The following is a 24430-nucleotide window of genomic DNA, read 5'->3' on the forward strand; positions in this document are numbered from 1 at the left end:
CACACACACACACACACACAAATAAATAAAATAAAATAATTACAAAAACAAAACAGTATTAAAAAAAAATCAGCAAACTCCAGGTCTTCTAGGTTTCCTTTTATAATTTTACATTTTGTATTAAGATCTTTGATCCACTTTTATTTTTTGAACACCGGAGACTGAACCTAGGGCCTTCACACTGAGTTAAGATTCCCCAGCTCTCTTATTTTTATGAGATAGGTTCTCACTAAGTCACATAGGCTGGGATAGAACTTGCAGTCTTGGGCCAGCCAAACAGCTTAGTGGATTAAAGCACCTGCAAGCAGGCACAGGGGCTGGGGGTTCAATCCCTGGGCCTGCTGTGCTGGCCCTGCCCCCACGGTGTGCTGAGATAGCAATTGAGACTGGACCTGGTGAAGCACACCTGTAATCCCAGCACTTGGGAACTTGGGAGGCTGTAAACAGGCGGATCACTATGAGTCTGATCTAGTAGTGAGACCCTAATACCCTGTAGACCCTTCCCTAAAATACAAAAGAACTTGCAATCTTTCTGCCACAGCGCTCCCAGAGTTCTGTGCCTAGAAAGATCAGTGTGGAGAAAAATATATGTTGTACCTGAGGCACAGCCAGAACTGTCACACATGTGGCTATGACAGCTGGGGCTCCAAGGGCTGGGCAGAAAGTGGCCCAAAGCCTTTGGAACAACCCCAGAGAAACAGCTCTATAGGTAGATCAGGCAGAGTTAGAATTCAGGATTCAGAGTGTACTCTAAGAGGAATCACCCCAGAAATCTGTCCCTTACAACTCAGCTCAGTACACACTTGGCAGGGGGATTAAGAGCCTTAAAGGGCCCTGGCATTCTCCTGGTCACAGGGTTCTAGAGATGGCGGTAATCACTGTGACCATTCCACCCCTCCTTCCTGCTACACACAGCCTCCCTGTATGTGACAACTATAAGGATCCTGAAGTGCAAGACACTGGGATCTTCCCCTCCCATACTCAAAGTCCTGGGGCATCCACAGAGAACAAGGGAGGGCCCCAGCCCACACCCATTTGGCTCATCCCTCATCCACCAGCTCCACCAGCATCATAGGGTTGCTGCTCATCCCTTGGCCCAGCACACAAATGATGCAGTAGTGGCCCCAAAGCTGCTCCACAGCAACCCCAGGTAAGAAGTAGAGCTGTCACAGCTGCTCTCAAGGACAGTGACTGGTTAAGAAAATCCTCCAGAAGGTGCAGTGCATTAGGGGCCACAGTTCATCTTGTTTCCTTCATTCTAATTAGTCTTAAAACTAAACCTATACTGATGATCAAATGTCTAAAGTTGACTGTACCCATCCGTGTTCTATCCTGGTTCCCGATTCCTGTCCACAGGAGAAAACAAGGGGCTGGAGGCCAAGGCAGGGTGACAGGGAGCACCACCAACTGGCCAAGACACCTGTCTTGCATGGAACTTGTGAGAAATCAACACCCAGCCCCCACCCACTATTGGCAGGTAGCACTCAAGGGTGGCCAGCCAAGGTTCTCTCGGGGTACAGATTGGCAAAGCGGCCAAGGGTCCAGATGGGGAAGATGTTCCTGTAGCTTGTGTAGCTGATAGCGCAGGACTTGTTGAAGACCCCAGAGATGTTCTCCTGGAAAGACACAGAAATGACCACAAAGGCTGAGGGCTTGCCTTAGACTATAGCCCCTGACCATAGAGCTGCCCAGTTCAGGGTAAGTGCACCAAAAGAAAGCTTAATGAACAAGGGCAGAGGGCTGCAGAAAGTCAGTTTTCCCACTGAATCTCATACTCAGACTCACCCTGAAGCCTTCACACAGCTTTTGTCAGACTTCTCTGAGATTCACTTGGGACCTGGCAACCTGTCTCAGCCCCACCACCCTCACAGGCCTCTGGCAAGCTGGGTTCACTCATCCCAAATCCTCAAACTACTCCAAGAAGGACATGGTGTAGGGGTGTGGTACAGTCCCACATGCATGCTGAAGGTCAGTGATTGGTCTCATACTCTTCACACACCTGAGGCCAGTCGCCATTGGGGAGCTGCTTCTCAAGCAAACACCTGACTCCTCTCTCTTGGGCCTCCACGTCAGGATGCCTGGGAAAAGAGGAGACTGATGAAGCCTCGTGGCCTGGCATGCTCCTCAGCATAAACCTTTGTCTTCACCCTTGTGCAATCAGTGCAAGAACAGAACCGCAAATGCTACAGTAATGGTGCACAGGACTAACCAGCCTGTACATCCTCATCCTGGGAACACTGAGAAGGCAGGCCATGGAAGCACACAGGTGAGCAGAAAGGGGCACGGGCGAGCCTAAAAGATATGGCTGATGTGGCCTGGAACAAGGTTCTATCAGTTCCCTGGAAAAGGTTAATCCTCCTATGTGCCTAGCACACTGACACACACATAGGCAAGGGTGAAACGAGGATCAAGGCTCAGCAGAGGGCCGGCCAAATAGCTCAGTGGATTAAAGTGCCTGCAAGCAGGTGCAGGGGCTGGGGGTTCGATCCCCAGGCTTGCTGTTCCAACCCCTCCCCCCGGGCGCACTCACATGGCAATTGACACTGGGCATGGTGGTGCACACCTGTAATCCCAGCACTTGGGAGGTTGTAAACAGGAGAATCACTGTAAGTCTGATCTAGTAGTGAGACCTGAACACCCTGTAGACCCTTCCCCAATATATATATATTGGGCTCAGCAGGACAAGAGGACAAGGGACAACTAAGAGGGACCAACCAGGAGAAGCCCTTGTGTCCTGCCCTTGGGCTCCCAGGCTCTGATGCATTTGGTCATACCGAATGAGGGGATTTTAGAAAAGATTCTTCAAATGGCTCATTTAACAGGGCAGCACAGATTAGAGCACCCACATCTGTAATTGTGCCCTGCCTGTGTGCATGTGCACCTGTCTCCAAGTACACACCTGCATGCATGCAGCTTGGTACCAGTGATGTACACAAGAGGCCCAGGGCAGCTGCAGATACCTGTGCTCTCACCAACAAGGCAGCCACCACTGCCACACTGGGAAGCAACTCGGACCTCCCTTCCCTTGTTCTGCAAGAGACAAATCTCTGCAGGGCCCCATTCAGGTAGATGGGATGCCACCTTGCCCAAATACCAGCACAACAGACCTCATGGAAGTACTTCTGTCCCTAGAGTGGCAGCAGAGCCCCATGGCATCATCCTCTCCCACATCTATACTCAGCCTAGGCCACCCATTCTCCCTTCCACTCCATCTGAGCCCCTACCTGACAGCCATCAGTCCCATCAGGGCCCAGCAGGTGTTGTGGATCTGGGACTGGGCACTCTGCACGTAACGCCGCTGCTCACAAGATTCAAAGTCCTCCCCCCAGCCTCCATCAGTCATCTGCTGGGACAGCAGGAAGTTGCAGGCCTGGGAGACCTCTGCACAGGCAACCCTACAGAAACCAGGAGTTAGGATCCTTTCCCAGGGAGTCCACCTGTCAGGTCTGGCTACCTTAGGGTCCTGGGGAGGGACCTACAGATGAGGACAAACAGACCTGCCTCTTGAGCTGTAGGAACAGAGAGAAATGCTCTGGGGCAACAGATGGCCTCATTGGCATGGCAGTCCCAGTATCTAAGGGCACTTGAAGACATGTTTAGGAGTGTCCATGCTGCACCAAACCAAGCCCAGTGCTCCTTGCTTCCAACACCCACTGTATCCAGAGCTGGTAAGCAGCTAGAGGTAGGGCTTAGACCTGAGGCCTCACCCTTTCTTCTGCCCCAGCAAGTGGCCTGGATCCTAGCTCTTTCCTACTTGGGGTAGGGAGTCAGGCATTGTAGGGAGGGTCTGAGTGTTAAAGTTCTGTGAGGTAGTCCAGAGCCAAGGCTAGGAAAACATCTTCATTCCCACCTGGAACTCACATTTCCAGAGATAATGATTCTATCCCATTATTTTAAAATATCAATCGATTGATTGATCGATCTATCTCTATCTGTTAAAAAAAAAAAAAAAATCAAACACCAAAGGAAAAAACACTTACCCATCTTGATAGGTATGCCCCATGCAGGCAAAAGCTTCCAGGCCAAACCAGGTACCATAGGTGAAACAAACACCCCAGGAGCTAGAGGGAGAAGGGAAAGGCCTCTGCCTGTGTCCAGGGCACAGGTACTCTGCCTGGGCACACTGGGGCACCGCACAGACAGTAAGGCTGTTTCTATCATCAGAAAAGCATATATCCACCCCTCAGACAGCCACACCATTTCAGTAGCAGCAATGCCACCTGCTCAGCCACCAGATACAACCACTGTACAAGCAAGGAAAAACAATCACACTCAAGCATACACCGCCCAGTTGCTGCCACGTGAGCACTCACATCAGGAAAAGTCAGAGTATGCTAGGAAGTCAGAGAGCTGGTGCAGCACACAGGTCCTTGCCCCACACACATCTGCACCCACACATGCTAGCACCCCACACTCAGCTTGGCACACACTTACCCCTCCCAGGAGCCATCAGTTCGCTGCTTCTGCCGGCAGAATGCTAGGCCCTGCTCCAGGGTCTCCCTGCAACACAGGCAGTCAGCTCCATGCACATTCCAGAAAAACTATGGTTCTTACCCAATTCTACCTTGCCATATCTCAGAGTGGCTATAGTCTCCCTTAGAAAACAGTTCAAAATATTCAGACAGAAGGGGAAAAGGAGCAGCTATAGAACATCGGAAAGGGAAGCAGACTGTCAAGAGTTCTAGGGAAAAAAATGTGAGAAAAGTAGACCTAAGGATGATGCCCATGTTGGACACAGGATCAACAAGCTGAGTATGATGGCACAGCACTCTGGCAAGCTGATACAGTAGGATCACTAGCATATTCTAGGCAATTTGGCAAGATCCCATCTCAAAATAAATCCTCAGTATCTCTCTCTGACACACACACAGAAGTCAATGACAGGTAAATGAGTAACATGACACCTGCACAATCAATGATCAGAGCAGATGATCCTTGCTGCCATCAGCTTCAGCTAGTCACCTATGGGTTCTACTTATTACACAATTAAAATGAGCAAGGGTGAGCCATGACTGAAGTCAGGTGGGCAGTCCCTCAGCTGGGGAGGCAAGGAGAACAGGGCAGGGGTGACCCCTCCACAGCTGAGCACTACAGCAAGGCCTATTCTCTTCTCTGAGTGGTAGCTGCCTCTAGGTGTAAAAGACTGCCCACTGTCTTAACTGTCACTTATTTGGATTTGTGTAGATGAGATGTATACACTTCTTTTTAACATTAAGATAAGAAAAAGAACCTGTTTTTGTATTACAATTGCTATCTTCACCCTACTTCACCCTGTTGCTCAAAATTCAGGGATACTAGAAGCGGCAAGGCGTGGGTGTTGGGCTCTCTTTTCTTCAGCACTGAGGAGGGAACCTAGAAGCTCTCTACCACTGAGCTGCTTCCTCAGTCCCTGGCCCTTTCTTTTTGGTGGGGTAGGGTGTTCAGGTTTTTGAAAGATGGTTTCACTATGTATTCTCAGGTTGGCCTCCTGCCACAGTCTCTAGTGTGGGATTCTGACTTTACTTATTTTATTTAATTATGAGACAGGATCTTGCTAAATCTCCCATTCTGGGTTTTGGTTTATCTTTTTGAGACGAGGTTTTGCTTTGTAGTTCAAGATGGTCTCAAACTTACCCAGACTGGCCTTGAACTCATGGCAATCCTGCCTCAACCTCCTGAGTGCTGGAATTTTAGGTGTGTGCCACCATGCCCATTAATCATTCTGGTCCTAAACTTGCAATCCTTACTTTAGCCTCCCAAAAAGCCCCAGCTCACTCCCATGTTTAAAGAAGCCACTCTCTTCAGTTGCCCTGCTGAGGTGGCCAGGGCCTCTCATTTGTGACATGCTCAATGGGGGCATGGCCACACAGGAGGTATACTATGCCTTGGCCCTCCTTACTTGATCTCTGCCGCCCTGTGGTCTGGGTAATTCTTGTGGAAATACTTCAATGCCTGCATCACTGCTGAGGTGCACTCCACATACGTGTAGTCAATCATGACGTGCCCTGGGAGAGGGAGGCTCATGAGATCCACTGTCAACCAGAGCCTCTGACTCCGATCAGGTCATTCAGAACCTGTGCCCAGAGGTCACCCCAACCTGTCCAAGCAATACGACCACAAGGGGCAAAATACTTGCACACCTGTGCCATGCAAGGCAAGAAGCAGGTTCCATCAAGACAAGGAACACAGCGGATAGCTGCAGCCCACCTCAAATACCTATGTGACAGACCTGAAAGGAGGCTACAGTAGGTACCCAAAGGTCTCTCAGGAAAAAAGCACCCCTCCTGCCAGACCAGAACCTTTGTGGTGACAAGCAGACATAGCCTGGCCTTTGAAGTTACCCATAACTCCCTGCAGGTGCCAGGGGCTGCATGGAGGTACTCAGGATGCATGATGGCTTCCTATGGACAAGCAAGACCTGGCCCACCCTGGAACCAGAGTTGGGCGTAAATCCCACCCAAAGTCCTGGAACAGATCATAGCCCTTTATCCCTAGCACGGGGACTCCCAGGGTGGCTCTACCACATCAGCCCAGATCTATGCACCGCACTGCTGCCTAGGACACTCACCGAAGACCTCTGAGGGGTTAAGCAGTTCCAGCAAAAGCCCCCCACGAGTAGTCTCATAGGTGGCAAACCCTCCATCAGGATTCCTCATGTTCAGCAACTAAAACCAGAAGAAATTCTGAGAATGGCGCATGCTCAGAGCCCATAGGTCCTAACAGAGATTTCTTGAAGCACCCCAGGGTTGATAGCTAACAGGATAGGAGTGGGAGCCAGTGATCTGATCTGCATGCTGATTAAGCTTTCCAGTGGTCAATGCAGCTATAGCCATGACCTTGTGTAGCCATCTGGTGACAGGCCCCAAGATACCGATTCACCTGTGAACAATGACGCAGCAGGACCTAAGCTCTAGGGCCAGGTGTATTGAAAGGAGTTTATGCAAAAAGTCTTTCCTTTTGGACACCCAGGCAGACCAGCCCTCCCAAAGGACACCAGGGGAACCAGAATGCAGAGGTAGGCTCTACAGTCTCCAGAACCACAGGCCCCAGCCTGGCCCAACTGCCCAGTCAGAAGGTGAGCACACGTTTACAGGACATGACGGCAGGTACAGGAGTGAGCTCACCACAGCCACGGCATCGCAGAGCTGCTCTTTGGGGATGTGCTCAGTGATAGAGGGACACTTCTCCTGCAGAAGCAAGACAGCCTTCAAAGCTTCAGCTGTGCAGTCAGCCACAATCCAGCTACAGTCCAGGGTACTGAAGCAGAAGCCACCCTGTGGAGTGGGGCGTGAACATCTATAGACACAGTATTCCTCCTCCCTAAAGCCTCTGTTTGCACAGCAGCCCAGGTATATCAAGGCAGGCTCGAGCTCCAACACTGGGATTCCCAGGGCTGCAACCTTTCTCTGGATGCCTTCAGGCTGGAGGAAGCCTGAAGCAGGGTGACACACACATACCTTGTTTAGCTGTCGGTAGTACTTCTGATAGCTGGGAGGGTTGTCTGGGACCTGTGCAGCACCAAGGAGCATAAGTGGAAAGCACAGAGATACACTGTCACCAGAGATCCCACACTGCAATCTGGGAGCCAGATATACTAGTAGTCCCAACACAAGCAGGGCAGCAAGGCACTGGTAAGGCACCAGTTCCACAACCCGATCACTCTGAGCAGAGCTGCCAGGGCACTGAACAACCTATTCTCTCACCCCAGCTTTACAGTCCTTCTGCTCTCCAGTGAGTGCTGATGACCTGCGGGTGTGGTCAGGGTCCAGCCTCATTTCCATGACCATGTGTTCACAGTTCATGCAAGCAGCAGCACTCCTGCTGTGCTCCCCAACCCCCAGCCCCAGAGAGAGAAGCAGCATCCTAGTGAGCTCTGAGGACAGAAAAATGGGGCATAAGGGGCCCAAGCTGAAGGTGGTCACTGTGGCTACAGGGTGGGGTCAGCACAGGGCAGCAGAACACACAATGGGGGATGCAGGCAGGAGCAACACAATGAAAACATCCATCAGCCTCTGTGAAGAACTGGCAGATCAGAGTCTGTACAAGGCCCCTAGGAGGTGACAGTCACAGGCTGGTGTCATCTTCACTGGCCTGAGGCCACTTAAATGTGCCAGGATGAAAACAGCCTCCAGGCTCAGGAATGCAGTTCCTGGCTGCACCACAGGCTGTCCCAACCCCTGCACACCACTCCAGCATGAGGGGTAGAAGTTCCCACTAGGTACGAGTACTGCAGTCCATGTCAAGAGCAGGTCTGGGATGACTACAGTGGTTGAAGGCAGCAGAGGGAAAGAGGGCAATGTGGAAGAGAAGAACACCAACCTAAGCAAGCTGGGCAGGGGGCACTGGCCTCACCTGTGAGAGCCGTAAGAATGCATGTGCCTTCTGCAAACAGGACAAGAATTCGGACTTGTGGTGTGCACCTGCCTGGAAGACAGCAGCACAGCACAGCTGAGCCAAACCCCCAATGTCCTGGTGACTTCTGCCACAGCTGGGAACCAGAAACAAAGTGACATACATCTCTGGAGAATTATGGGAAGTTTTGGTACACTTACCTTCCAAGACATAAGTCAAGGAGACATGTCTGAAAACTGAAGTAAGACATACTGCCCTCGACAGAAGCCAGCCTGTCCCCCAGGAGACCCCAGACATCCCCTAAAGGACCTTCCTCAGATAGCCCCATCTGGTCAAAAATACCCCCAGGTCTCCCCCAACACCATACTCTCATTCTCCTTCAACACTGCTTTAAACACAGCCAGCTACAGAGGTTCTAAGAGCCTTGTACCCTGTTGCCTGGGGCACCTGCCTGCCCAGCTCCCTAACTGGCTTCTCAGGTTGCCCTCTCAAAACCTAGACCCAGCCCATATCCAAGGTGGCCAGACAAAGCCAGTACCTCCTTTGTGTCACATGCAAAGGTTCTGGTGCCAGCCTTGTGAGAGCAAGGGCAGTGTGTGGTCACAGAGCTAGGTCCCTCACAGGAGACATGCAGTCCCATATACAAGAAGGTGAAGTGGGCACTGCAGCCACATACCTCCAGCAGAGCCTGGATGGCAAAAGAGGTATCCCATGTCTGTGAGCCATTGGTGCCCTGAAAGCAAAGGACAGGTGTTATAGCTGCTGCGGCCACACCATCCACCTATCAACTGACGTACCACTCCAGGCTGAGTCCTGCGGCTAGTAAGGGCCTAAGAAGAACCTGCCTTCATGGGCCACCAGCCAGCACAGTGACTCAAGGCATTTCTAGGATTGGATCTTCCCTCACAGGATCCCACATTTCTCCCACAGCAATGCACCCATCATAGGATGACCAGAAATGCCCACTTCTAATCACAGACTAGAGTCTGTGTTCCCTAGACAACACCTGATCTCAGTTCAGGAGGGACAAGTCAGGTTCCAGTAAGCGTTGTTCAGGGTCCTCTGAAATGTCTGATAGAGCCCTAGGGTCTCAGTCCACAGGATGGTCACAGGACCAGCTCTCCCGTGAACTTGCCCATGAATGCTTCTTTAGGGGCCAAGAACCAAACAGGTACCTCTGTCCAGAGAGGAATGCACCTGCTGGCTACTCTGCCCAGGAAGGGTCTACAAAGATGCTGTCCATACACTTCTGCTGTGTCCAGCAAACCTGTGTTCTCACTCTGAGTAGTTATGTATCCATTTCCTTAACACTGACTTTCACAGGAAGATGTCTGCATGCTGCTCCCAGGTCTGGCCACACCCACTGACCTCTCCTGTCCTCCCACAGCTGCAGGGATGACCAAAGAGATCCCAGGGGCCAAGAGCTGAGAACAAAGCCCCAGTGATTTTCTGGGAGAACCCTCCAAATGACTGCAGGGAAGAAAGGCCCACACCAGCCTGTCATAGGTACAAAATAAGTGTTTCTGCAGGATCGGGGCCACATTTGGGCCTGTCATTGTAGTAGTTTCACACAAACGGGCAGAGTAGACACTACAACTAAAGCTGGACCTGCAAAAAAAGGTAGTGACCTCAGAGACTGAAGCACCTGAGGTGCCCCTTGCCCTGCACAGACTGGAGCACTGGGGGGTAACTCTACCTCTCCTTTTGTGCATTGCTTATCTACTCTGTGAAGAGTCACTTTTGAATCTCAGCAACCAATGCCCAAGGTCACAAAGTCCTCACCTGCATTTTCATACCATCAAGGCCCAACCTGTGAGGAGAAAAGTCCATATCAGGGACAACCCATAGCCACAGCCATATACCCCTCAGGCCTCCCTCAGGAGTTCCCATAGCTTTCCCAAGGCTAGCATCAACTTCATCACCACTCCACTGGCTCACAGGCATAAGGACCACACTCAGTAAGAGATGAGACAGAAACTCATACGGGGCAGTGCAAGCCTTAGGCCTACTCACCCTGCTGGCCTCATTCAATACCACACTGCCAGAAGACAGACTGCCTCCACACATGCATGGCTTCCTGCCATGGCCCTCATGGCTCCAACTTCTGGCCAGACAGTGCTGACAACCTCCCCATCATAAGCTTCTTCATACTAATTTGGTCCTGCTCTACCCATCCACACGCTTCCTAGGTCTCTCTGCCTCCCAAAACCATCTGAAGTTTCTGCTAGGTGGTAAATTCTCCCATACAGACAACTTCCACACTCATCACTTCCATACTGGTTCTAGTTTTTCCAGGGGCTGATACTGTAGGGTAGGAGACCCATTATCACATAAGCTTGCATGTCTTTAGTCAGCACTCACCACCATTGCCCAGCCACTTCCTGACCACACTCACCACAGGTAATCACGTATCCTGGAAACGTGTTCCTGGAACGCAAACGAGGCTGGCCCATCCACAGCCCAGCGCACAAGCATGTTGATGGTTTTCGAGATCTGTGGCAGACATGGCTGTCAAGGCCTGTATACCTCATTTCTAAGCCAGGGCACCTGGGAGCTTACTAAGTGCACCAGATGCACAGCTGTGTCCAAGAAACAACTCAGACCCAGGCCAGGATTAGCCAAGGTCAAGCAAGAGCCAACTTGCTGCACCAAGAGCTTCACCTAGCGAGGCTAGATTAGGAGGGCCTATGTACCCACAGGTGGGGAGGCTTGGTGTCTGGTGGTTTGCCCAGAGAACTCATGGGTAGCCCATATAGCCCACTGGCAACAGCCCAGCTGCATTCCAGCCATGTGCCAGCTTCCTCCCAGGTCCTTAGTAGCCCTGCCTGTTCTCAGTTCTGTGCCCTGACCACTGAGAACATGGCTCCAGGCACGGTATATGCACATTGCATTTGGCTTCTACCAGACACCACAGTGCCAGAAGGCAAAGCAAGATTAGCCCCAAGATCAGTAATGGAACACAAAAGCCCTGCAACACCCACCCTGGATACCTCTAAATTCTTTAAGAGGGCAGAGGGTCAACTATCTGTGATAGGGCCAGGGAGATGGCTCAATAGAATAAGCACTTGCCTGGCAAGCGCAAGGGCCTGAGTTCAATCCTTTGTTCAAAAAAAACCCAAAAACTCTGTAATAGGGACTAAGAATCAGGGGAGGAATCAACCCCTTCCAGTTGGTCAGGAAACTGAGGTAGCCTCAAGAAGCACATATCCAAACATCCATGTAAGAGTCAGGTGTGGGAATGGGAGGGTGAGCTGATAGGGGAGGGCGAACTGATGGGGCCAGGTAGCTTCACTGAGCCCAGGGCAAAGGGAATGAGGACAGAAGTCCTCTAAACAGACCTCCTCCCAAAAGCACTTGTGTGCACTCATCGCCTAGTTAGCTTCTGAGCACCAACTAGGTCCTTTCTGCCCCCAGGGACTATGTGGAGACAGGGGCCAGAGGGGGCAGGGCACTGACCGGACCAATGCTGATGCTCTTGGTGAAGCGGTCATCAGCTGTGATGTGCTCGTACAGCATCTTGATGGCCCATTGCCGCAGGTGGGTGCTATGGAAGCGCTCATACAGGTTGAGGAGTGCTACAGGACAGCAGTGTTAGTGGGCACCAGACATGCAGGGATGTTCTGGCCCCAACCTTCCGTTCCCACGCAGGGTGTACGCATAGCCCTCGAGCAGGAAGCAGAATGTGAGCCTCTCCTTCCCCAGCTCCTCAATCCATCCTTGCTTGGGCCTCCTCCTCTGCCCTGCCAAGGTGGTACCTAGGGGGCCTCCTCATGAAAAAATCACACCCAGGTAGTCCTCAGTGTTGCTCAGGACAGGGCCCAGCAGACGTGGCTATTCAGTGCCATAAACACCATCAATGAGCTAGTGAGAGACTCGCTGACCCCGGCAGCCCAGGTCCATTGCCTTATGGTGCACCTACCATACACTGTGCGAAGCAGCCAGCTGTGTGGTGTGTACAGCTCATCAGGACACACGTTGTTCCTCTGCGCTGGCCAGTTGATGCTGGCATAGTCTTCCACATAGAGCTCCTGGAAAGTAGGTGGAACCTTTACCACTGGCAGGGCGTCAGATACACAGCCAACCTGACTCTAGCCATGAGTATCCTCCAATTGCAAGCCCTGGGCCACTGGGTCATGCCCTTCCCATAGGTTGAGGAACACTTACCAAATAACCACGGTGGGGTGAGACCCAGATGGGTCAGCTATATGGGGGCTACTCTGAGGAGTAGCCTGACACCCACCCTCTCTTCATTCCTAAGGGCAAAGTCCAAACCCCATCCTCTATTCCACCCCATAGCAGGGCTATTTCCAAGGACATAATTATACATGTCGGTCAGGACTGCTCAGGAGGTTGAGCATGCACATCCTAAAGCTCACAAATTCTCCATGGCCCCAGAACACTGGGAAATAGCTGCTCGGCCCATAGCACAGGTCCCTCTGGCCAGAGTTTGTTTCTTACTATTTACAGTACAGGAAGGTGAAGCTCCACAGGGCTCTCAGTGTGTGGACCCCAGCCCCAGAGACTGTGTGTCATCTGTCTTCCTGAGCCTTATGGGTCTTCTGTAACAAGGACCCTCAGGGTTGGAGGGCTTACCTGACGAAGGCTCTGAACTAGTGGGTCCTCTGAGGCACTTAGGCGGGTAGCATAGCAGTAGCTCATGGGCAGGTAGACCTGCCGGCAGTGACACCAGAGAGTGGAGGGGTGTGCAGGCATCCAGGAAGGAAACAGCCTGGAAGACAGTATATGTCAGTGAGAGTGTCAAGGACACTGTCTGCCCCACTGTCCACTTTGTGCTGTGGGTCCTAAATGTAAACACATTCCTATGGATGCAGTGAAACCTATGTGGTCACCTTCCAAGGAACTAACAACCCAGGATTTGGTGTTCCAAGAGGTGACTATCTGTGGTTTAAAGTGTACTTTAAAAACTTTAGACCTGCTTGGACCAGTGTTGCCTGCCCATAATTCCAGTTGCATAGGAGGCTAGGGCAAAAAGATTGCAAGTTTCAGGCCAGACCAGGCAAGTTAGAAAGACCCTGACTCAAAATAAAAAATAAAAAGAGCAATGGTTGGGGCCAGTATAGAATTCCCTGGATTAGGATCCTCAGTACCACACACACACACACACACAAAACCTGATAGAAATGTAAGCCTGTTGACCTCAGAGCCTCAGTCCCTATACCTCAGTATCTACTTACACAGGAGCAATGTGCACATGACCTGCTCCTATCCTTCCACTCACGCTTCCAATCTTGCGACACTTCCTGTTCTCTTAATGTGAGCAATAGACCTCAGTTTCTTGTGCTCTCTTGAGGGCTCTCATTCATTCACTACAAAGGGCAGGTTTTATACCCTGAGTATAATTTTGCAAAGCTGGACTGACGCAAGTTCTCTGGTCCTCCACTCTACCCCATCATTCAATCTCTAACCCACTCCCCAAACCAACTCTAGTAAGGAGCAGCAGGACACTAGTGACAGTGCAGCCCATCAATGACCAACAGTCATGCCATGCAGAAACACAAACCAAACACATCCCCCAACCCTAGCCTCCAGAACCCAAGCCTCCCACCCTGGTGGCCACAGTGACCACTCTTCTCATGGCCTTCTTCAGACAGCAGGTCAAGCCCAGCCAGTTCCCAGTAGTGGATGACTGAATGCCAATATGGCCGAGGGCATTTCTCCAATAGGTAAAAGCATTCCACTTGCACCATACACAGGCAGTACATGCCACCCCTCACCCAGCACCTGCCAGCCCTCCCACTTATAACCACCCATCCTGGCTGTGGAGCTAAGTCCTTATTTCAGGACTCAGCCATTCACTCTTAGTGGCCCCTTTACTTCCTGCCTTCCTCCACCAAGTCACCTACTACAGGGCCCTAACACCTATTTCTATAGTACTCCAGGGACACATCAGGGGTTACACCTAGGATCTGAAGTTCTGGGGTCCCAATTCCCAATATGTATATGAGGTATGATCATAACATATGTTGAACATTTAAATTTTAAAAAATTAAATAGCATAAAACATTGTTATTAATCTCCCTATAATTATTTGCCTGCTCGACTTTAAAACAAGTATTCCATTGTCCTTGCTATTTCTTAAAGCTGTTCTAAAAACCTTTCACCAGCTCTTTAGTTGTGCTGTTTTAGCTCCCTTGATGTTCTGAACTGATTCAAAATTGTTACCTTTCATGGTCATTTTGACTTTGCACTAGAAGCTTTAACACAGCAAATCTGAGAAAAATGTTTGAAGCCAAGCAAAGTACATTATAGGGATTAATGATAATGTAGTACTTACTATAAGTTTTATTTTATTTTTTAATGTTTTTGGTTGTTGCATGGTCTCACTATGCAGCTTGGACTCATGGTAATCCTCCTGCTTTTAGCCTCCCCAGTGCTGGGATTACAAGCATGTGCCACCACACATGGACTCTGGCTGGCTCAGCCCACCTGGGGGCAGGGCTGGCTCAGCATGTGATGCTGGGGATTGAATTTAGGTCCTTGTGCTTGTCTAAACTTGCCTAAGCAGGCCCTTTAGTCCACTGAGCTATCTCACCGGCCCTGTAATAAGTTTCGGAAATTAAAATATTCACTGTATATTTCTGTATATTCTGATCACACTTTGTAACGCTGGGGTAAATGTATATATGTAAGTGCTTTCTGGGGAATGGTCCACAGCTTTCATCCATTGTTTATAAAACATCAATAGATATTGGCAGTAGATATGAAATTCTAAGGAATGAGTGGTCATTGTGGCACAGCTGTAATCCCAGCACTTGAGAGGCTAAGACAGGAAGATCTCCAGGAGTTCAAGGCCCCCCTGGGCTACACAGTGAGTTCAAAACCAGCCTGTACTACACAGCAGGATCTTTAAAAAAAAAAAAAAAAAACAGAAAAAAGAAAATCTAAGGAATAGTTTCATTGAACCAAACCTAAAGATGCACACAGATACACTCACAAATGGAGTAATATCCAGGACTTTTAAACATTCACTCCAAAGCAGGCAACAGGAAGGACAGATGCAGTTACCACATGACAGCCCAGGGTGAATAGAAATTTGCCTCTTCACTTACATATGCTCAAAATTTTCTATAATTAATTATCAGATATGGGCTACGCTGTACCTCACAAAGCCTGGGCTATATCACATCATGGGTTCTAGTATTGCTCCACATCTGAGCCCACACAACCTGGGTTCTATGACCAGATTCAGTGCCTCTCCCACTCCCTCCTGCCCAAGAGGCAATTCTGATTTCATACATCTGTGTGATTTAGCGGGGGAAGAGCCTCTAGTGGGGGCCTGACCTACCCCACACAGCCCACCCATCTTCAAGGGTAGGCGATATGACTGGCAAGGGAAGGCATACCACATCTCAGGGAACAGGGTATTGAGGCCTTCCCAGCTGTAAACGTTCATGACTGCCAGCCAGAACTTCCCCCAGGAAGGGATGGCCACAGCACCACCTAAGAAGAAAACAGGTCCATGTCATCTGCCTCCAGTCAGCAGAGCCAGCCCGGCTCGACCCATAAAGACTGGCCTAAAGGGTCACGTGAGCCACTTTTCATACCAGCTGAGAGCAGCCTGCTGCAGATCCTGCAAACTCCAGGTGACAAGTGGGTTCCAGAGCAACCAAGGACACCAAAACAGCTGGGTAAAGCCAGCAACTTTCCCAGGAGTACATTCAGACCCAAGAGAGCTGTTTGCAGCTCTTGCCTCCAGAAAAGAACACAAAACACTACCTGGGAATGAGTAAGTATGCCACCTCACGCTCAGGAGATGGAAGGGCCCAGATGTATGCAGTGGGAGGTGACCACACATGCCTGGACATAAGAGGGAGGCACATTTGGGTCTCCCTCTTAGACCAAGCCTAAGCAGTCTGTTCTTTCCCACCTGAGACGGTGCAGCACAAGTGATTAATAGGCCAGATGCCAGAGCAGATCTGACATTCTTGGTCCATATCCAGGGCCTCCCCTAGCAGGAGCTGGTGTCAGTACAGTGCACAGCAACACTGAGTTGGACACATTTTATGAGAAAGTCCTGGCCCTAACCCACGTGTGTTAAAGTCAAAAAAGATCCAGGTAACTACTAGGCAAAATGTGACCCAAACATGTTCCCCTAACAGGCAGATACCAGGAGTGCTGGAGGGAAGCACACCCTGGGAACTCAATGTACTGACAATGAATTAAATACAACAATACAAAGAATTAAATATAACAATACAAAGAGTATTGGATTTCATGAACATGTGTTCAGAATACATTTCACAAAGAAATCCTAATGAAGCGACATTTGAGATTACACGCTAAAGAGTAAGTAGGAGTTTGCAAAGCTGCAAAGTAGGGGGTGGAAAGTGGGATGAAAGGGTGCAGGACACAGGAGCCCTGAGGCGAGACGAGGTTTTTACGTTTTCCCAATTCAGGAGACAAGGAATTCCCAGGTTGTATTTATCTTGCTTTTTAAAAAATGAAGCAATAAAAATTTCTGCATAGGGGCTGGAGAGATGGCTCAGTGGTCTAAAGCACCTACTTGGAACAAGCTTGGCAAAGCACAGGGACCACGGTTCGATCCCCCAGCACCATATGCCAGCCAGCCCCGCCCACAGGTGGGCTGAACTGGCCACACACACAATAAATAAAATGTAAAAATAAATAAATAAAAATTTTAAAAAAAAAAAATTTCTGCATATATTTAGACAGATTCTTTGTATATTTTTCCTAGTATTTCCACTGAAGGTGCATCTTTCTGACTGACATTTGCAAAACTTTGTAACACTGGTATAACAAAATTTTTCTTTTATCTTTCTTATGAAGTACTGTACCTTTTTTGTGAAGGATGTTCCGGGCACGTACCATATTGGGCTCATCAGGCCCAACACCCAGGATTCTGAGAGCCACATAGTTCAGAGCAGTCCCAAACACTGTGGATTTGTCCTCAATGTGCCTGTGGGAGCATCAGACTGGTGAGAATATGATATTTGTCTTCTAACAAATAAAAGCCAGGCATGGTACATAGGCCTGTAATCCCATCATTCTTATAAGATGAAGCAGGTCCAGCAGGACTCCATCTCAAAATAAAAATGGCTTTGTAACTCAGTGCAAAGGCTCTGGATTCAATCCCCAGGACCAAAAAAAAAAAAAAAAGCTGCCAGTTTAAATAACAAAAATAAAGTAATACTGGCAGTGAAATTTGCCTAAGAAACCTAGACCTTCAACCAACACACATCACTATGAAAAGTTTACTTACCTCTCCTGATTTCTGAGCTGCTCCACAATCTTGGAAACCACCTGTCCCACCCTTTTGCTCACCTCCCACACATAAATAAACACATCCATCCCAGCACAGTCTGTGCAGGCAGGGTTCCTGCTCCCAGAGTATGCCCCACATCAGAAAAGCACACTGAGGGCTGGGGACATGGCTCAGTAGAATAAGCACTTCCCTGGCAAGCACAAGGGCCTGAGTTCAATTCCCTGTTCTGCCAAAAATAAATAAATAAATAAATAAAAAAAAGCACACTGAGACAGACACTGCTGGGCACCTTGCTACCACAGCTGAAGGCAGGTTTTTCTGCCTCAATGATGAAACACTGATAGCTTTCACATAGGAGGTAGGTCAAAGGCCCTTTCTGGACCATGAAACCCATTTATAGTACCATGTAAAAAGAGAAATCCAGCTTACACGTAACTGTGAGCCCATTCCCCTCTTTATTCCACTTCACTCAAAGCCCACAGCTTCAGTCATCCCACCTCTCAACAGCTGCCTGGAAACCAGAAGACTGCCTACACAAAAACACATGCATGTATACTTGTACATGTACGCAGTTGGGCATACTCACAGGCCCCAGCCACCATCAGGGAGCTGCACTGACCACAGGTACCGCACTATCTCCTCTCTGTATCCAGCTGGCAAAGGGATCTGTGCTATGTGGCACGTGATCAGAAGGCCTGTGTAACAAGAAAGATGGCTCAGCACTGCTAAAACCAGGCCTCTTTTTTCTTGACGACGCCCACCTAAACAGGGAACTGTCCCCATGGATCTCCTTCCCATGGAATTGAGCCCAGGAAGGCAATTTCTTTTGGGTTGGATAAAGAACTTTAGGAACACATTTCAAAAGTGCCAGCAGCAACACAGATGGCATTCCCCACACAGGGCCCACAGAACCCACTGAGCCATGCCTGGCTTCCACAGCAAAGTCTGGGCCACAGAAACACCAAACATTACACAGGATGTCTACCATGAGTGTGCTAAAAGCCCAAGAGGAGTAAGCATTCAAGATCAGTGGACCACAAGGAGAAACTAAGTCTTGCTCTAATGACCACCGAGGAAACAAACACCAAATACTAAGTGATCATACAGGATGAAGCAACTTCTAGTGCTTATTTGTATTTCCGGTTTTATAAACTTTTTGGAAGTTTGCACCCTTTGTAAATGAGGGGGAGACAACACTGTACACAAAGAAACTTTCTTCTTAGCTTGGTCTTCTTGAACATGCTATGGTGCTCTGGGCCTCACTTATCCCCAGCCCTCATGTAGAAGTTCCATCATCACAAGGTCCTGGAGCAGAATTAACACAGAAGCAAACTCATACAGTATTTGTATAAGAATTCACAGCACTGAAATAGTATCCTTACACCATCAGTGGGGGAAAGAGGCTTGGTGCACAAATTCTAGGAAGAACTCTAGATTACAAGATTGTTTCTGTAGAGGATGCAAGATACTCCTGTCCAGCCAAATCAGGTCAATGTCCTGGAGCTCAACTGCAATTTTATCACCACTCACCAGCCAGAACCTAAAGGTCCCTGCCAGAACTCTCTCAGCCACTCTTTGGAATGAGCTCACAGAAGGTATTACAGAACTCATGCTGTTCCCTGGAACCAGCACCCCATCTACAAACCCACCCACTAACACGCCTCCACATAGGCTGGGTCTTCCATGTATAGAGCGCTTCCCAATCTGCACTGGGACTCAGATGCCCTCCTAACTTGCTTTGCTGCCCTATCAGAGTTCAGAGTGCTTGCCACCCTACACTGGGCCAGCTGTGCCTTCTTTCCTACTGGTACCAGCATCAAATTGCCCAGAGCAAGCACCCTGTGGTCATTGCTTCTGGGTTTAAACCTGTCTCATCAAGAGCCTAGAACAGTGATTTAGGAGTGTTTTAGAGCTCTTAATAACAAATGTGCACATGACATTGATTTGCTACCCCACGGCAGGGTCTTAAGGATGATCCAAGGTAATCTTGCCCTCATGCTGGGGCAACATACTCCTACCTGGAAGGAGGAAGAGTGGGCCACCATAATCACCAGTCCAGTGCCCGTCCTCAGCCTGCAGCCCCACATAAAATGTTACACCGTTCAGAGCCCCTTCGTGGGCTGTGTGAGCTTTGGGCAAGTCTTTAAAGTAATTCTTCTACAAAGAGAGAAAAAAATATGAGAACTGACATTTTCTGTGATGGGGCCGGAAGATCCCTCCTTCCATATAATCCAAGTCAAATTAGTGATTTGAAGTCCCCGCTGCAAGCATTTGATGACAGTATTACACCTCAGCAAATAAAAAGGCCAGTTGCACGGTTTTACTTTAGTTTCGTATAACATATCAGCAAATAAAAAGGCCAGTTGCACGGTTTTACTTTAGTTTGGGATCTGCAAATTTCTTCACAACTTCCCCATTATGTCTTGAACAAGCCCAACACCTACAGGGTGTGGGGCTGGCACTGATGCCCATGCAGGCTGGCACAGGAGGTGTTGGCTGGGGGATGGTGGTTAGAGCTTGAGAGAGCACTCAGTTCATTCCTACTGTGAGTTTCACATCGTATCAAACAAGTTCCTTTTGCGAATAAAAACAAAATCGCAACTATCCCTCCAATTCTTCTGTCAATCTAAATTAATTTCAAAATAAAGTGCCAAGGGGCCAGGGAGACGGCTCGGTGGAATAAGCGCTTCCCTGGCAAGTGCAAGAGCCTGAGTTCAATCCCCGGTTCGGCCAAAATAAATAAATAAATAAATAAAATAAAGTGCCGAAAATAACGTGGGCTGTTCCTCACGCGACGCGGCTGGGCTCCCTCACCCGCTCCCCGACAGGGAAGCCCTGCGCGCCGCCCACACCACTCACTGTGTCCAGCCCCAGCGAGTGCGCCTCTAGGCCGCTCTGTACGCGCTCCGGAGCCTCGCCCTCGCCCTGGGGGAAGTACGTCCACGTCTGCCGCCCTAACTCGCTGTGGAGCCGCCAGCGGCTGAGGTCCGTGGCGGGCTCCGTTTTGTACGGTCCTCCACGACGCCGTAGGCACCTGGGCGGACCAGCGCAGTGGGTGAATGGAGTCCGGCCTTCCCGCCCCGCCCCGCGCCCCCGCCACCCTTCGTGCACCCCACTCCCTCGTGCACCAAATCCCTCAGCGCCCTCCAACCCTAGGACATACGTCCCCTCTGTCATGACTGCACCAGGACCGCGAGCTGCCACGCGACCACTTGAATAGCCGCTCTGCAAACTGCGCAGGCGCACGCCTCGGCAGATGATCCCAACCCGGTGGGCTGACGCTCGTACAGCCAATCAGAGCTCCGCTCAGTAAGCCCAGGGCGCGCCCAGCTACGGCAATGGTCGAGCGAGCGACGCTCCACGCGAAGAGGAGGGCTAGGGGGCGGAGTCAGGGGCGGGGCCGGCTTGCGGGTTGCCTCAGAACAAAGCTGTCCTGGAGGCGCGCGGCGTCTTGAGGTGAGTGAGCAAGAGGGGAAGAAGGGCTTGGGGGGAGCCTCAGGCGTCAGGTACTCGAGGAGACAGGAAAAGACTGCGAGCGGGGCAGGGCAGGGCAAGGTGGGGAGGGGCGGGGCGGGATCCAGGCCGCGCCCCAAGTCCCCAGGTCTTCGTCCCACAAGAGCTCGCCAGGTGGCGCTCTGCACCTAGCTCTGGAGTTCTGTCTTCTCTGAGCATCCCGCCTGGAGCTACATGGCTGAGATCCTGGGCTAGTCACACTGGAAGCTGAAGATGGAGCACCCACATGTCTACCCCGTGGAGTGTCGGGTATGGACATCAGGACGCTCCCCTCTTCTGTCCCAGCTCGGAAGAAATTAAGACAGCAGCAAAATGGGCACATCTGGAAATAACCTTGCCACAAGTAAATAATTGGGAGAACAAGCTTCTTAGAGCAAGTCATAACTGACTCACACCTAAACCAGACCAACATCTCCTTACCGCTGAGCCATCAAGTTCCCCTGCAGTGCCAGGAATTTGAGTGCCATATGGAGACCTCAAAGAATCCTGAGCACATGAGACCCTCTGTTCTCCCACCCAGATTCACTAATAAGTGAATAAGTCATTTCATTTCTCCAGAAACAGAAGCCTGAAGTCCCTCCTAAGAAGAAACATTAAGAATGGGCCAGGGGCCAGGTGATAGATAGCTCAGCGGCTTAAAAGAAAAAAAGAAAAAGAATGGGATGACCCAGCCAGATAGCTCATCTGGACTAAAGTGCCTGCTTAGCCAGGCATAGCAACTGGGGTTTAATCCCAGGCGTGCTGTGCCGGCCCAACCCCCAGCTCTGAGATGGTGATTGACACTGGGCGTATTGGCACATACCTGTAATCCCAGTGTTTTGTAGGCTGAAAACAGGAGAATCACAAGTCCAATCAGTGTAGTGAGACCCTGTACACCCTATACTAAATACATTTTAAAAAATTGGGAGTAAGGAGCTCACGCCATTGTCAAGCTAGACCCTGAGGTGTGACTGAGACCATTGGGACAAGCAAGATTGAAGCAAAAAGAGATGGTATCTTTATTTTAGCCTTGGTTCAGCCTGGTCAAGAGGGAAAAGGCTGTTGACCACAAACAAAGGAAGAGAAGTAGTTTATAGACTAACTTAGGTATGGGAGAGGGTGTTAGTGGTCATTGGTGGGTCTGAGCCCTGTAGAGTTAGGGAAGGATGATAGTGGTATTCTGCTGATTCACAGCATGAAATTCTATAGATTTACTGAGTTTTTTGTTTCCTTTTTTGTATTTTAGGGAAGGGTCTACAGGGTGTTCAGGGTCTCATCACTAGGTCGAACTCTAGTGATCTGCCTGTTTATGCCACCACACCCAGTCTCAACTTGGCCAGCCTTTACAGTTTCTTGTAAGCCTAAAAACAAGACCTGGGAGCCATCCTGATAAAACATTTATTTTATTCGCTTGGGCTGAGTGAGGAGACATCCTACTTGAACACAGTGGTAGTCTAGTTTTTCTCTTTGGTTTGGGAGGGACCTAATTGTGAGGACCTAACATCCATAATCTCGAATGTTGAATCTGACAAAGCTAGATAAGTGTGTGTGTTGGGGGGAGCTAGGTGAGGGGAGAGGTTTTGACTAGAAAGGGATCAAGTTGATACAGGACTGGAATTTTTATGAGTAAAATAATAGTACCCTAATATATTAAGAAAAAATAAAATTGATCTGTGAATTCAGAAATAAATTTCTAGAGAAAATCATAGGAAAAAAATTTATCTCACTCTATCCTACCAAGTCTGAACACAGAGGTTCTGAGAGGTAGTTCTAGAGTGGCATTTACTCAAACAGGGAAGGTTAGTTTGGAAATTTCAACATAGACTGGGACTTTTTTTTTTTTTTTTCTTCAGAACTGGGGATTGAACTCAGGCCCTTGTGCTTATCAGGGAAGCACTTATTCTACTGAGCCATCTCCCCGGTCCCCAGGGACATGTTTTAATAGTGATGTTCATTAGGTAGAAATGTTGATATAAAGAATTTTTAAAAATTGGGTCCCACATTAAAAAACCCAATCCAAAAATGGGCATCTGAGATGAATATACACTTCTTAGAGGAATACCATGGCAAGTAAATATATGAAAGATGTTCAATATCATTAGTCATTCAAGAAACACAAATTAAAACATTGAGATTCCATCTCACCCCAGAGAGAATGGCCAACATCAAGAAGTCAGCCAATGACAAATGCTGGAGGGGCTGTAGAGAAAAAGGAACCCTTCTCCACTGTTGGTGGGAGTGCAGACTGGTACAACCACTATGGAAATCAGTGTGGAGATTTCCTTCAAAAGCTAGGATTGGACATACCATTCAAGCCAGCTATTCCCCTCCTGGGTATTTTTCCAGAAGAACTGAAAACCTCATACCACAGTGATATACGTGCACCTATGTTTATAGCAGCGCAACCTGTCATAGCTAAATACAGGAAACAATCCATATGCCCATCAACTGAAGAACAGATAAAGATGTGGTATTTTTACACAATGGAATATTATTGAGCTATAAAACAGGATAAATTTGAGTCTTTTGATGGTAAATGGATACAACTAGAGAACATACTCTTAAGTGAAATAAATCAGACCCACATGTACAAACATCATATTGTCTCCTTAATGTGAGAACCTGAAAGAGAAAAATGGAATTTGAAAGGCACAAGAGATACTGGGGAGAGAAAATGAATGTATTCAAAATGAATTACTGAGCTGAGCATAGGAGAGTGGGGGGAAAGAGATTAATCTAGGCATATAAGCAGCATGGTTTGGAGAACTGTACTATATACTTCTGCTGGTCTGTGAAAAGGAGCAGATAATTGTTTTGTCTTTTCTCAATTGTATTTTTTTTCTTAATTTCTTAAACACTTTATTTGTATTTTAGGGAAGGGTCTACACAGTGCTCAGGGTCTCACTACTAGATCTGACTTGTAGTGCTCCACTTTTTTACAGCCTCCCAAGAGCTGTGGTTACAGGCGCATGCCACCATGCCCACATCTCAATTGCCATCTCAGCATGCCCTGGGGGCAGGGCCGGCACAGCAGGCCAGGGGATTGATCCCCCGGCCCCTGTGCCTGCTTGCAGGTTCTTTAATCCACTGAGCTATTTGGCCGGCCCCATTTCTTTTTTTTCTTCCCATGTTACATGCATATATCTGGTAATATGAATAACTGGTTGGAAGAATCACTGTTATTACAACAAATATTGTGAAATTCATATTAAGTGAAATTCTGTATCATTTGTAATTTTTTAATTTGTACTCCCTTAAAAAAAAAAGTGGAGGGGGGCCTGGCCCTAGCTCAGTCCTTTAAGTGGCTGCTTCCACAAAGCTGTCAGCCTCAGGTTGCTGGAGTTCGAACCTCACAACTCTCCC

The 24430-nt window shown here is 49.1% G+C and overlaps 1 protein-coding gene across 3 annotated transcripts; it reads right to left on the reverse strand.

The window, feature by feature from the left end:
• Nucleotides 1-469: 469 nt before the first annotated feature.
• On the reverse strand, nucleotides 470-20807 carry Lss (lanosterol synthase). Of its 3 annotated transcripts, none has more exons than XM_023716008.1 (22): nucleotides 20739-20807; nucleotides 20435-20609; nucleotides 19594-19732; nucleotides 18162-18270; nucleotides 17148-17269; nucleotides 15696-15792; nucleotides 12925-13060; nucleotides 12251-12359; nucleotides 11788-11906; nucleotides 10727-10824; nucleotides 10114-10141; nucleotides 9008-9064; nucleotides 8332-8361; nucleotides 7437-7487; nucleotides 7104-7253; nucleotides 6548-6644; nucleotides 5879-5984; nucleotides 4435-4500; nucleotides 3981-4061; nucleotides 3225-3395; nucleotides 2000-2078; nucleotides 470-1616 (listed from the first exon to the last, which is right to left on the reverse strand). In XM_023716008.1, the coding sequence occupies exons 1-22, from the start codon at nucleotides 20750-20752 to the stop codon at nucleotides 1485-1487; spliced, it is 2166 nt and encodes a 721-aa protein (XP_023571776.1). In that variant the 5' UTR covers nucleotides 20753-20807; the 3' UTR covers nucleotides 470-1484. The 3 variants fall into 3 exon arrangements, with proteins under 3 accessions (XP_023571776.1, XP_004631873.1, XP_023571777.1); XM_004631816.2 differs by having other exon boundaries at nucleotides 8332-8403; XM_023716009.1 differs by lacking the exon at nucleotides 8332-8361.
• Between the last annotated feature and the right edge of the window lie 3623 nt (nucleotides 20808-24430).

This window comes from Octodon degus, unplaced genomic scaffold (genome assembly GCF_000260255.1).
Source record: "Octodon degus isolate 3935 unplaced genomic scaffold, OctDeg1.0 scaffold00045, whole genome shotgun sequence".
NCBI classification, from domain to species: domain Eukaryota; kingdom Metazoa; phylum Chordata; class Mammalia; order Rodentia; family Octodontidae; genus Octodon; species Octodon degus.

Bases quoted from the DNA above. Each gene is read 5' to 3' on its own strand.
- Lss (XM_004631816.2), bottom strand. The intron at 13,061-15,695 runs GTATGCCTTCCC...ACTGTCTTCCAG, and splicing joins ACCCTGTTCCCTGAGATGTG to GCTGTTTCCTTCCTGGATGC. The intron at 6,645-7,103 runs GTGAGCTCACTC...TTCTGGTTTTAG, and splicing joins TCTGCGATGCCGTGGCTGTG to TTGCTGAACATGAGGAATCC.